At 44.0% G+C, this 15,036-nt stretch overlaps 1 protein-coding gene across 2 annotated transcripts in view; it reads right to left on the bottom strand.

Moving 5' to 3' along the window:
• Positions 1–15,036, bottom strand: part of exd (PBX homeobox extradenticle) — a 243,306-nt gene that overhangs the window by 40,034 nt on the left and 188,236 nt on the right. For both annotated transcript variants that reach the window (XM_019058322.2, XM_019058323.2), the window contains exon 3: positions 10,393–10,643. In XM_019058322.2, the coding sequence (XP_018913867.1) occupies positions 10,393–10,643 (251 nt within the window). The remainder of the gene's footprint in view (positions 1–10,392; positions 10,644–15,036) is intronic.

Genomic DNA, 15,036 nt, shown 5'->3' with positions numbered 1-15,036 from the left:
AAGACCCCCCACAAACGCTCTGCTGCTTCTTACTTTCTCTTGCATTCTTGATGACCTTACGGCTAAAATCGAAGAAAAAAAGTAGGAAAATACACGAAAAGGATGAGTACTTTCGGGATAGCAGGAAACTTGCCCTTCTCGACATTTCGGTGGTGCTTCCCGTGCATGAATCCGCGTTCCAATTCACGGTTGCTACAGAATTTGGAGAATGAAATTCCCTGACAATATCGTGACACATTTTTATGAAATTCGCTGACAGTGGAGATGTTGCGTGTGTGAGGAATTTGCGATTTGACTATTTATCCTTACGTAAAAGTTCGCGAGAAACACGATGGGGCCACTGGTTTTTTCTGAAATCAACTCCCAAGCTCAAAAAAAGCTCTCAAGATGAGGCCAAAATGAAGGAGATATCCCACGCTATCCTGAGAGTCCACCTCTACATCAAGACAAACTCTCCATGCGATGATATGGAGCAAATACATTGACAGGGCTGCCACTTTATTTGGGGACTCTAAAACTGAAAACACGGCAACCCTGCTAATGCATTTGCTCCCTATCTTTGCATGGAGAGTTTGTCTTGATGTAGAGGTGGACTCTCGGGATAGCGTGGGATATCTCCTCCATTTTGGCCTCAACTTGAGAGCTTTTTTTGAGCTTGGGAGGTGATTTCAGAGAAAACCAGGTGGTTGGATAACTAGGATGCGATCGGAGTAGTATTCAAACAGCCTGTTCTGATCGCCCGCAGACGACAAGGTTGATCTTCCTGATTAAGTTTTTCTGATTCTGTGCACACAACTACGACCGGATTCTGCGCAAGATTTCAGCGAATTATTGCACTGAGAGGGGAGAACTAACTTACGGACAAGTCGTAGTTCCTTTGACGTAAGAGCGTATCTCGAGTTCGGCATGAGCCACAGAAATCATGGATTTACATGTAAAACATGACTCACGCGGAAGTGGAGGTACATCCTTCAGAGAAGCGACGAAGTTTGAAGCTGCCGGCGCACAGTGGATCGAGTCAATTAGAGAGGTCGGACATGAAATTTTTGATTCAAACTGGAAATTTTTCTGTTAAATTCGTCACATTTTAAACTTGAAGGGGTGCCAATAGAGGAGAATTTCACGAAAAAAACAATGAAACCACTTATAGAACCTAAAAGTTTCGTATAAACGGAGTTATACGCGTTTAAAGTTTCAAAATTTTGTCCGACCTCTCCTATTGACTCGATCTAGTGTGCGGCGGCGCTTATCGGGCGAAAGATCCTGGAATCTTACTCGTTGAGTTTCCGAACGGGTGAGAAGGAATCGTGGCAAAAGGCCAATTTTCGTACAAAAATGTCGACTCGGTGCGAACGGCCGACGCAGAGTGGATCGAGTCAATCAGAAAGGTCAGACATGAAATTTTTGACTAAAACCGCTAATTTCGATGTTTATTTCGTCACAATTTACATTTCAAGGGATTTTTGGGGGAGAAAATTTCACGAGAAAACCAATGGAAGCACTTTTAAGACCGCAAAATTTCGTTTAAACGGAGTTATAAGCGTTTAAAGTTTCCAAATTTTGTCCGGCCTCTCCTATTGACTCGATCCACTGTGCGGCCGAGTCCTGGGACGGGCAACAGTTGACGTTGGAAGTGACATCCATTGACGTATAATACAATCTAGACCGCGCATTGGGCCCGACTTTAGGCGGGGAAGGTGAGACAGCTAGGGGGGTAAAGACGCGCCTTCAGCCTAGTTGATACCGCCGGATATACGAGCTAAGTGTACCCGTATCAGGCAACGGCACTGGCAAGACTGGCATTTCCGCGAATTCCACCATTGTCTCGCCGGTACACTTAATGTGTGTTGCTGGGTTGCCTATCGTCTCGCTTGAATTTCGTAATGCGCGGTCTAGATTGTATTATACGTCAATGGTGACATCCCGGCAGGTGCGGTTCCTGATAGTCGTGCATCGTCGCTCAACATTGGTCGACGATTCGTCGTCTCCGTCACGAAAGAACGCAACTACATGTCAATGCTGCCAAATTTCCACTTGTAAATTGCATTTTCACCGGAAGAATCTCGACAGGAATGCCACAATATTTAGAAAATGAAATTCCCTGACAAATCCCGGATTTCCCCGACACATATGAGTAGAATCCCTTGATACATGAAATGTGCAATAAAACACATTGGAGAATTTGGATGCACAGCTTTTATTGATTCATCTGAAAGTGCTTAAAGAGCCGCTTTCACAGTATTTTTTATAATTTTTTAGATAAAGAAAATAGACTTTAAAGTGAGAAAATGCACCTTTGCACAGCCTAGTGACGTCATCCGGCGGCTTTTCCCGTTTACACACATTTTTTTGGGCAAAATTGGTTGTTCTAAACGTCAAATACATTCTAAGAGGCTTATAGAGGTAAATTTACAATTTTCCCCTGACACTTTCGGCATTTTCCCTGACTTTTTAAAAGTCCCTGACATTTCGCGGTTTTCCCTGACCGTGGCAACCCTGTCTTGAGCATTTCTAATTAAAAATTTCATGGGTTTTTCCTCGGATATTGGGGAAAAATTAGAAACATTGTGGACAAATATAGCACACGTCTCTGGTGACGGGAGGATACCTACCAAGATCCGTGACTTGCAAAGGCGGATCCAACATTTGGCAACACTCGATTTCCTCCATTTAAAGCTATGGAAATGTATCGATTCATGGAGGGGACAAGTGCTTCGACAAGAATCGGTTATTTTGCATAGGTTTAAAGAAGGAATTCGGTGTTGCCAGATTGCTGGATCCGCCTCTGGTGACTTGTAGAAACCTAATTCCGGGCCGCGGTCAGCTGAGCCCGGAGTCCGCGAGATGGCGCTGCGGCAGATACCCGGGCAAGGACTCGAGGAGTGGAGCCGGCCGAGATGAGGTGCGGTCATAAATTGAAATAGGAGCAGATAATCTCGCGCGCGAGTCATAAATCCCGGGCCGCGCCATGCCGAAGCGGTGGCGCACTCGTCCGGAGACGCTCCGCCGTGTTCAGTGCAATTCGCACGTTCGGTCACAGCACGAGCGACACACATCCGTCTATCAGCGGTACCCCCTCGCCACGGGGCCTGAAATTACTGCGTGTAAACCACTACAGTATTAGAAATCGTGGAATGAGATTCGGGGCCGGAGTCTGCATATCGCCCAAAAAATATGAAAGCCAACTGCGAAGTGGAATTAGCACTAGAGTCCCTTTAAACTGAGAGTCAAGACAATGCGAATCCATTTCTGATTGGTTCCCGTATTTTAGGCCTTCACAGTGTCACAAACGGGAATCAAGATTACATTTTCACCAACTGCAAAGATTTTATTCTGGAATGGACCGAGGAATTTCGGGTTCGACAAGGAACAAACGGAATGAAAGAAGGAACGGAGAAAGGAATTTAAGAATGGGCCAATCAAAGATTACGAAAAACGTTCAATTTCTGTAATCTTTATTCCCGCTTGTGACTCCATGAGGGGTGTTGTCTTGACTCTCAGTATAAGGGGACTCTAATTAGCACTACAAAAGCACACGACACTCCACACGGAGAAAAAAACTTCGTGCGTGGGACCCGAAGTTTAGGTCATATGGATCTCTGAAGTTTTCGGATTGAGTGTCCGAACACTTATGGTCCAGCTGCTGAGGTTAAAATAAGACGAAATAAACATCAGCAGTTCCGGTAAAAAATTTCATTTCCGACCGCTCTAATTGACTCGATCCACTGTGCGTCGGATCAGAGTGCCGAGTAACATTCAACAGCCAAGAGAAAAGAAAAATTGACCACGGCTTATCGGGAATTTTGGGCAATATTTAGCCTGAGCCAACAATACACAGAATTTCAAATTAAAGTTGCGTTTCGAGTTGCTAGATAAAATCGGCTAAAATTCCTAAGAAGTTACCGCGATGAAAGTTACGAGGGACTCAGCCACAGCTAAATACCGAGTTTCTTTCATCAAAGTGAGCGCAGGATATTTTGAAATAAGCCTATCATCAATCGATTTGGCTGCAATTGCGTCGACAGGGAGACAGTCAAAGTAAGGGAAGCAAAGAGAGGGGGAAAGCTCGAGTAAATCGAAATTTCACCCCCCCCCTCCCACCCCGACCCGAAAATCCAAGACGGAGAGAAGCCCTGAGATAAGGGATAAGTTACCAGCGAAGCTGTTACCACTCGCCGCGCTCAGCCAGGGTCCCATTACCAGGCGACTAACTTTTTAATCACTATCAATTTAAAATAACGGATTAATTTACTCCCGCGGATAAGCTGCCGCCGCGCCGTCGGAGGGGAGGGAGGGGGGGGGGGGGGAGGGAGAAACGCCAAGCTTGAACGGTGGAAATTTAATTACTATCGAGAGCGATAAGATATTCTTTACCTTACTTCGGCATTTTCAGATAAGAATAATCTTCTGGGCCAGCGCTACCCCCTGTGACACCATCATCTCGCAGCGAGGGAGGGAGTTCTTTAAAAAGCGACCCGCAGATAATATCGTTAAATTATGAAAAAGAGGGGCACGGTTGCCGTTTGGGCGATAATATTTTTGCAAATCACTCGGGCATTGGTGAAATTATATCAAGTAATCCCGACTTAAAAGACATTCGATGTCAAACTATATGGATGGAAATAGACGGATAAAAGGTGATAAGTCTGGTATTCTACTCATTGGCACTGATCTGATCTTCGTAACGGGGTTGCCACAGAATATAGAAGATGAAATTCCCTGACATTTCCCTGATTTCCCAGACAATAAATTGAAGATGTGATGGATGGTTACGAAGGCATAATTGAAAATAGTTTCCAGGCAAAATTTGTTGTTCGAAATCTCAAACCCATTCTAGAAAGCAAATGAAGGTGATCTAACAAATTTTCCCTGACATTTTTGTCATTTTCCCGGTTTTCCCTGACTTTTTAAAAATCCCTGACATTTCCCGGTATTCCCTGATTGTGGCAACCCTGCAAAATGGTACCAACAGGCGTGCAGTGAAATGTAATTGATTATGTTAATATAAATTATCCCTAAGCGGTAGAAGAGGATATTCCCGCGGTTTATGGAACAGATTCCCTGATTTCACCTGAAATTATTCATTCCCTGACGAATCCCGGATTTTCCCTGTCTAGACACTATGCATTTGAGTCGATCCGGGAGTCCATTGACTTCATTGATCACCAATTTGGGAACAGAAAATTAAAAATCTTTAACCGTGTTGATCGATACGACTGTCAGTCCGTTCGGCTTTGCGGTGCTGGTTCTAGATGATGGCGTAACTTCTGTAATAAGTCTATTCTTTCAAGCGAGGCAACGCCGCACAGTGGATCTGGTCAGTGAAAGAGATCGGACAAAATTCGGATACTTAAAGAGCTTATAACTCCGATAAATCAAAACTTTGAGATTTTAAAAATGGTTCCATTGCAGGGTGTCTACTAAAACAGGCTGGGCAAAAATCAGTGCTTTTACAGTACTTTTTAAGTACATACCCAAGAAATTCAATACCTTCTTAACAGAAAAATTCAGTACTTTTCCAATACCTTCAACTGACGAAATTCAAAAAATGTCAAAAATTTGAATTTCCCGCTCGAATTGTGACAAAAATAAAAAGAATCCGGACTTTCTTGCAAAATTCCCGCACTTTTTCAGTACTTCCGGACCGCCATTGAAAAATCAATACTTTTTCCGGACTTTCCGAACTTATATACACCCTGCATTGGTTTTCGCAAGAAATTTTCTTCTAGAAACATCGCTCACAATTTAAAATGTGACGAATTAAACATAAAAATTTGCAGTTTTAGTCAAAAATTTCATGTCCGACCTCGCTGACTGACTCGATCCCTGTGCGCCGAGGGTTGAAGGTCGACGAAAGCGCCAGCGCCAGCGGGGGCCGTGGAGGGAAACTCGGGGAGAAATCTTGAGGGAAGGGCGAAGACGGAGGAGGCATGTTTCAGTGGCTGAATGAACCAGCAGGGATCCCGCCCTGGGGAGTGGGGATTAGAACTGGACTTATTTTCTAATTACCGGCCTTGAACGACAAAACGCTCCAGCCAAGATTCTCCTTTCACTCGCCCGTCATCATAACCTCCTGATCGGGGGATTAATGGGTCAAAGGCCCGGCAACGGTCGGGTCCTTTACCCGGGCCCAGAGACAGAATATCGATGGCATTTTTACATTTTGCATCGCTGGAAAGAAGAAACTACCGCTCCTTCCTTTCGTTTCTTTGGAGGAAAACACGGCCAAGTTGGCTTCTTTATTTTCGAGGCCATAAAATAGGAGCGGGAATTTTGAAATACCGCAATGAAGATACGTGGTTTCGCACGTTGGCCATTGATGTATTGATAATACCTTTAGGCCTCCAGCGACCGCTTGAAATGAGCGTATGGAAGCAGCGTTTACGTGCATGTCTACATGAACCGTAAGTGCGGCTTTCACGGCCGAAACTTCTTTGCTGTGTACGATTGCGCTTCCCAAGACTGAAGCATTTGGTAAAAATTTGTGTTTGCTGGTTATTTTGGAAGCCTTAACCCTAGGGAATGGAGAATTTGCACGCATATTTTTCATTGTTTCGTCTGAAAGTGCTTAAAGAGTTGATTTCACAGTATTTTTTCTAGTTTTTTTCTGATATGGGAGATATTATAAAAATAGATTTAAAAGTGAGAAAATGCACCGCCAAGTGATGTCATCTGGCAACATTTCCCATTTAAACACACGTATCTTAGCAGATTAGATTCTGACATATCTGACATTTGGTCATATCTCCTCCAATAATTGTTCAATTCATAAACCAAGGGTATCCTTGTGTTCAGTTCACTTAGTAGTTTCCACTTAAACACGAAATTCATCAAGTTTCAGACATCTGCAAATTCTCTAATTCATAAACCAAGGGTATCCTTGTGTTCAGTTCACTTAGTAGTTTCCACTTAAACACGAAATTCATCAAGTTTCAGACATCTGCAAATTCTCTAATGTCTCTCTCCGATGACTATGCAAGCGTAAGCCACAGATTCAAGCTACATACTCATATTCAAGAGGTGTTTCAATCAAGAGACAGTCAAACTTAGGTGGCTAGTGCCGAGGAGAGCTTGTAGGAACAAACGATGCTCGGGTGCGCGCAATAAATCAAGCGGCGGGCAGGAGACGAGCAAGGAAAAAATCAGGGAATAATTGCTCGTGAGCAACTGGGATGTGAGGAATAAACACAGTTCCAAGGAGTAATAATAATCATCAATAATAATAACAACAATAATAAGCGGAGCCACGCTACGACTCCGCATCGGGGCCGATTAAACGGGCAGGTAGTGATCGTGGCCCGCTCCCGCCGACCGTTGCCTCGTCGGGCACTCAAAAGCCCCGTTTCCACCATCAAAATCAGCCGCTCAAAACGGGACATCGCTGCGATTGTTAAGTGTTGCACATCGAAATTAAATGGAGCGCGTAAAGGCCTGGATACACGCTCAAACCATCAATTTCCGATCAAATGGTGACTGGTGCGCACCATCTACCATCAAATTTTTGCAGCCTGCAAAAATTTGACCGCCATTTTTGTCATCATTTTGATCGGAAATTGACGGAAATTTGAGCGTGTATCCAGGCCTATAGAGTACCTATATAGGGAGAGCATGGACAACTCGAAAATTTTGAAGTTAGGTTCAGTGGCGTGGCGTGCTCTGCGATATATCGATCGATCTGCCATATAAAGCAATGAAAAAAGATCTGTAGTCAGGGCGTTCACAACGAATACCGTAATAATCGATTGTTTCCCATAGCTTCAAAGTGGATAATATCGATAGTCGAATATCACGCGTCGCCAATGACTTCTCTTAATATTGATGGGCAAAGTCGCATGGGTGTCTCATTTTTATCAGAGAACTGCTGAAATTATTTTATTTAACTAATCCAGTATCGGCAGCATCATTTGGGGAGGGGAAAATTTGACCAAGATTTGTCCGATTGTGAATTGTTGTTGAGAAAATAAAATACTGCGATAAAAGAAAAATTGGCAACGTTACCTAGCACTCGTCAATTAACGCCTCAACCACGCCACTACTTGCTTACATTTCGATGGTGCAACGATGGAATTACATGCCCTGATTTGCAACGTTGCGACTTTGACATTTTGCATCAGGCGAACAGTAGGACATCTTACCAAATAAATGTTCCGAAATCGTCACAAATTCAGTTTCATTGAGACATAAATAGGCATTTTCGGGATAAAATATGGTGCAGTTAAAGGAATAAGCATCGAATGCAAAATGGGAAGTAAACGTGTTTACGCAAGGATTTAAGGGGGTGGGGGAGAGTTAAAATAATAATTGGCGGGGAAACACGTATTTTGAATTTCGGAGAAAAATATAAAATACAAAGAAAAAAAAGAGATTAATAGGTGAGCTATGTAAGATAAGAAAAAATAAATACGTGCTTCAATAGTGTAAAACCTCCGTCCTCCCCTCGCCCACAGAAAAAAAACTTCAGCTTCTGTGTGATTGAGGGTTGTATTGCTACAGAGCCCATCCAACATGGCAGCAACGTAAACCTAGATGATTCCGATACGAGCGCGGAAGGGAGGGGAGTGTTTTGGGAGAGAGGAGGGGTGGAAGGAAGTCAATTAGAAAATAAATAGCACGGAATTAAGCGGTAAAGACGAAATAACAGGTTGAGCTAAGCGGTTGGCGAGCACTGGACTCAGGATTATAGTGATTCCACGATGATATCCACTCAAGTGGGTGATTGACGGCTCCTTGCCAGGTTCCTCGGGGGAGGGCGGGGTGGGTGGGAGCAAACGTAATCATAACTATTAATGTGTCTCTCTATGAGCAGTTTTTATCTTCCCACTTGCCAGCATCCGAGACGAGGACCGCATAACACACACGAGCCTCTCGTCCGACGTGTTATACACCTCTTCGGCTTTTCGGCTCATTAGAATATTCTTCACCGCACTCACGATTCCTCCGAGTTCCCTACCACTTCGGCTTTCAAAGATAACTTTCAAGTACTCGGGACTTATGAAAATACCACCTCACAAACGGGTAGTGCTCAGCAAAAGCAGGGAAGCAAGTTATATTTTTGATAACAAAAATTGTTTAAGAATTGTTTAGAGATCGCCCTGCTGAATCATATTTTCTCTAGCCAAAAATCTAATGCCCGCAGACAAATAGTCATGAATAAAAAGTTGACTTAAAATTTGTTTTTTCACGTCAAGCCTTATGCTAGGATGAAGATTTAATCAATAATGCCAATCCAGTCTGCCGCAAAGGCGTGGGACTGCCACGGAAGACTCGAGTTAGGTTTGCTTGGGTCACGCAACTAAATCAACTCAGCGGTAGTGCGGGAGGTGTCGCGCGGAAATGAAGGCGCGTCACTGGTAGATCGCGCTGATTTCCTAGGAAGCTGCAACTGACGGAGAGTTTCAGGTTTCGCTCTTTTTCTCTTTGGTTAACTGTGCACTGTGTGCGAACAGCAAATCGATGGCTGCAGTCGAATAATGCACAACCTCGATTTCGACGTTGCAAATCTCTATTCATGTTTTTTATTTTTATTTCTTATTTAATAAAAGCACAGCAGTTAGGTACCGAAGGCAAGAGGGCATTTACGGTTGAAGCAGTGTTTTCTACACTGTCCTCGCCGCGAGAGCTGAATTGCCCACTAAAAATGCCCTTCTCAATACAATATTCTCAGTTATCATTCCAGTCATTCATTTCAGGAACTAAAAAACTTTCTGATCCTTGGAGTTGAAAAATAGGTTAAACGCAGAAACAAAAAAACAGCCATTATATAGTATCTTGAGAGTCATGGAAGCTTTTATTTTCAAGACTCCAAAATTCAACTGTTGACTGTACCAGGTAACTGGTGACTGTTGTTAAGCCTTGTGCTAGGATGAAGCTTCGTTAAATAATGCCGATCCAATTCCAGTGTGCCGCAGAGGCGTGGGACTGCCTCGGAAGACTTGAGTTAGGTTAGCTTGGGTCACGCAACTAAATCAACTTCGCGGTAATGCGGGAGGTGTCGCACAGAAATGAAGGCGCGTCACTGGTAGATCGCGCCTACCTATTACCTGTTCATATTCTTCAGTGATTTTGTAGGTAAGTGACCACACTTACCTACAAGGTGGATGCTGAACAACGTGTTGGGTATGTCGTTTTGCGAACATACCGAAGTTCGGCAAACTTGTTCGGCTCATTACGTCACTCGGAGCTCATCATCCACCTAATAGGTAGGTCAGCAGCCGAAAAAAGATTCATGACTGTCGCTCCTTGTAATTTTCCATGAGGAAGTGTTGCATCTCCGAAAGTATAAGTTTTCACCTGTCGCCATGAAGCCATTGGAGCTTCTCTTGTCTCTGGTTAGACGCCTGAGAACCTGATGAAAAGATGAGGAAGAAAAGGTGAATGAAAATGAGGACGTACCTGTTCATATTTTTCAAGTTCTTGGTGGTAAATTTGTCGAATCTGAGCTAGTTTGGCGCGGTAATCCGAATGTTCTATGGCGTTGTCGGGCTGACCGGGGCCGCCCGAAGCGGCCGCCGAGGCACTCGCGGCAGCGCTGGCGCCACCCCCTTTCTCCGGACCTGCCACCCCCTCTGCTATCAGCATATTGTCTAACCTCATCAACTGAGGATCTGGAGGCTCTTCCTCTTGTGTGTTCCGTAAACTCAAAACTGAAACAGATAAAACACACGTCTCGTTAATTTAAAAATCATGCAAATGAAACACGGAAATGAGGAAATAATAAATTGTCTTTTCGGGGATTTTGAATGCAAAATTCCCCGACTTTTCCCTGATTTAATCACGGTTTTCACTTTCAAACAGTCCAAAAAAAATTTTACGGGGGATGTCGGTATAAATTTAAAAAAATGTAATATTTTGGCTGGAAGACAACATTTGGGGTAGCCGCAGAATTTAAAAAATGTATCTCCTTGACATTTCCCTGATTCCCCTGACACATTTTGGTGAATTCCCTGACAATGCAAGTTACGTAAGATGGTCAAAAAGACAAAGTAAAAATAGGTTTTAGGTGAAATTTTTTGTTCGAAAAGTCAAACACATTTGAGAAACCAAATAAAGGTGTCTTTTCGTAATTTTCCCTAACTTTTCCAGGTTTTCCCTGACTGCGGCAACCCTGAAATTGTCTTCTCGCCGATTTTGAACACTGCGAATACCCCAACTTTCCTCTGATTTTTTCACGTTTTTCACTTCCAAACTGTCCCAGGAAAAGTTTACGCGGGAAGTCTGTAATATTTTTTAACAAAATGTGATATTTCGGCTGGGTGACAACATTTCAAGGGTTCGCGCCCAAATTCTCTGCCTTTAATCTCCCGAGTTCTCTCCAACTCGGTAAGAACTTGCGACCCCTTCTTGGACACTCACCCCGATCCCGGAGTGGCATCATCGACGGGCGTCGCGTCGGTCACGTGCTCTGCGATATATCGATTGATACGCCACTCAAAGCTATGAAAAAAGATCGATTATCAGGGCGTTCGCAGCGAACACCTTAGTAATCGATTCTTTACCATATCTTCAAACGGCGAGGTATCGATAATCGATCATTCAGCGGTCGTCGGCAACGCTGTTGCAATGGCGGCGGGCAGCGAGTAACAAGTGGTGTCGAGGCGTCAAGACATAAATCAAGGCGCACCAAATTACACGCAGGGACAGAGGGACCCGGACCCAGCCCCCCCCCCCCCCCTCGCCCGCTCCTAGGATCCCTTTCGCCGGGCCCGGGCACGAGTGTGTCTGCGTCCGTCCTTCACACCGTGTAATTAATGCTGTACTACGTTCGGCGTTCGCGCCTCCGGGGACCGCCCCTTCCGAATCCGATCCGTCCCGTTCGCCGCGTTTCCGCCGGCGTTACGCGTTATTATGCGTTACGCGTTACGGCCGTTACCGATGAGTAATCCCACTTCACGGTAGTTCAATCGAACGCACCGAGGAAAAAGATAAATTCGCCCGACCTGAAATTTCGACGCTATCAGGGTGTCTACTAAAACAGGCCGGCCAAAAATCAGTACTTTCACAGTGCTTTTTCAGTACACTTCCAAGAAATTTAGGACCTCCTCAACAACAAACTTCAGTACTTTTTCAGTACCTTCGATTGACGAAATTCGAAAAATTTCAATTTCTTGTTCAAATTGCGACAACGCTACAATGGCGGCATTATTCCAGCCGAAATGGAAGGAATCGGGCAGTGATTCAGGCCAGTGCTGCCATTTCTTGGAATTGATTCCAAAATTCGGAGCCATTGCAATTTCTCGGAATCTTCGAAATTTCCCGAATATCCAGCTTCTTTTGGAATTTCAGGGGTTTTTGTTAGTTTGACAAATTATTTGATCAAATTTGATGATTTTTTTTCTCGAATTTGACGATCCTCAGAACGAAATCCGGTCGTATTACGGAATTTTTTTCCGGAACTTTTGACGATATCTAAATTTTTCCCGAAACTTTTGGAAATCGGTATTGATTCCGAGAACCCCGGAATCTTCGGTAAAATAGTGCTGCCATTCTTGGAATTGATTTCAAATTTCGGGGCCATTGCAATTTCTCGGAATCTTCGAAATTTCCCGAATATCCAGCTTCTTTCGGAATTCCAGGGGTTTTCGTCAGTTTGACAAATTATTTGATCAAATTTGATGATTTTTGCTCGAATTTGACAATCCTCAGAACTAAATCCGGTCGTATTTCGGAATTTTTCCCCGGAACTTTTGACAATATCTGAATTTTTCCCGGAGCTTTTGGAAATCGGTATTGATTCCGAGAACCTCGGAATCTTCGGTAAAATAGTGCTGCCATTCTTGGAATTGATTTCAAATTTCGGAGCCAATTTCTCGGAATCTTCGGAATTTCCCGAATATCCAACTTCTTTCGGAATTTCAGGGGTTTTCGTCAGTTTGACAAATTATTTGATCAAATTTGATCAAATGCCATTTGAGTGAGTGGCAGCACTGATTCGGGTGGGAGCGGAATACCTGACACGGGGCGGCGTGCGTACGCATGAATGAAAGTGTTTTCCTCGCGGGGTAATTTTTCCTGGCGGGTGACGCGGGACGGGGACGCGAGCGCGGGCGAAGACCCCGGGCTTGGGCCCGAGTAAAAATGACAAATGGTCGCCGAGCATCGAGCGTTTCCGCGGGAGGATCGGCTTAACCTTGGGGGTCCCGGCTCCCTGGCATCCCCGACCGGCCCGGGCCCGGCTAAATGGAGATTAATTGGCATCCTTCTCGAGGGTAGCTTCTCTTGCCCCACCCCCACCCGCCGACACCTTGCCCTTGCCCTTGCCTACTTTTCAATTCCCCCGTGGAACTTCCAGGGTGCATCAACGTGATCAAGTTCCGCCGGGATACAGTGCGTCAATCCTTACATTCTCTACAAAGCTCTTATTTGTGTGCTAAGATTTTTCTACTAACGGTTTTTGGGAAAATACTCTGGTAGTAGGATGTTAGGACCCCGTTGCCCACGCCCTTAGCGGATATATCCTTGAAACTTTTTCCCGTGATTAAGCCACATAATATAAACAAACTGGGTATCATAAAAAACAAATGCCTGTAAATGAAAGTAAACTGATTGCAAAAAAACTATAGAATTATTAATATAATTAAAACCTTAAAAAAAAAAAAAAAAACTTTAACGTTTTTATTTTACATTGGCTACAAGACAGTTGAATTGCCCGGTCACAGGAAACGAAATACTCTACGTGAGGCGAATCGCACCTTACAACGGTTTTGGCAGGCTCCTCAATCGAGCATTGTTCCTTTCTCACCCTTCATTGTTCACAGCGTTAACAATTTGCTATAGCCGAGTTAAAAGCGTCAAGATTGGGGAGAGAGGAGGCTAAAAATTGAGGGTAAAAAAAAACTCACCTTCCACAATTTTTAAGGCACTTCCACAATTTGGCCGCAAACAATGGTGAATTTGCATACACAAATTTTATTGCTTCATCTGAGAGTGCTTAATGAACTGAGTTCGCAGTATTTTTCATAATAATTTTTCTGAAGTGGAACATCGGAGCAAAATAGATTTAAAAGTGAGAAAATATACCGCCTTATGACGTCATCTGACGACATTTTCCATTTAAACCCCGGCAAATTAGGTTATTCTGTCATATTTCTTCCAATAATTGTTCCATTCAGAAACCAATAAGGATATCCTCTTGCTCAGTTTTCTTGACAGTTTCATTTTAAACATAGAATTTACAAAATTTCAGACACTTGCAAATTCTCCATTAGCACACCTAGGTAGAACATTGACATGGAAGCCACTGATGAGTTCCCCAAATTGATGACTTATGTTTTTTCCTTGGATTCTCCAGGAGCATCCAAACGTACCGGGCAGTTTATGATCCCGATTTCCGCGGTGCGTCGCCGAAATTTTCCCGTTCCCTCGAATTTCCCGGGAATCCGCCCGATGCGACGCTGGCAACATCGAGAGCGCTGCCGGCCCAAATCCGGGCCCGTTCCGTCTCTCCGGTCGCCACGTTTGTATTTTCAACCCTCCACCCTCCACCCCTTTAATGGGTTCTCCACTCTGTGAAAAACATTAATTACGATTGTTTGTTTGGAATAGATTCTACGTTCAGCGTCCCGCCTCTGCCTTCCGCGCTATCCCGCTTCTCTCGGATTCCGTCGCCATCACCGGCTTTCTTTCACTTTCCCGTCGTTTCTTTTGGATGCGCAGAATAGCGCTATGTATGCTCTGCCGTGCTAAGGAAGAACGCCGTATGAACATTCGAGAGTTACCAAATTTCCTCCGATAAAATGTTTATTTTTGAGGCAAGTTATAAATACTTTTCCTTGAAATTTTCAGGAACTTCAGGTGAAATTGCGAACAAAATTATTCTAAAAATTGGGAGGAAAGTATTCATAAGTTCGCTTGAAAATTCGTGTTTTATCAAAGGAAATTTGGCAACGTCTGAAGGCTCATACGGCGCTTTTCTTTAGCACGGCAGTGCTGCCCGGTGGCGTGGCGTGAGTCTCGGAGAGAAATAAAATTCCTGTAAGTGATTCGTCGAGCTGGCATGTGATGAATCGCATCAATTATGTACAAAATCTCGTCAGATTT

The sequence above is a fragment of the Bemisia tabaci genome, chromosome 2 (genome assembly GCF_918797505.1).
Source record: "Bemisia tabaci chromosome 2, PGI_BMITA_v3".
In the NCBI taxonomy this organism is placed as follows: Eukaryota; Metazoa; Arthropoda; class Insecta; order Hemiptera; family Aleyrodidae; genus Bemisia; species Bemisia tabaci.
The sequence above is the reverse complement of the archived record's forward strand: the minus strand, read 5'-3'. Positions and strand labels throughout refer to the sequence as shown.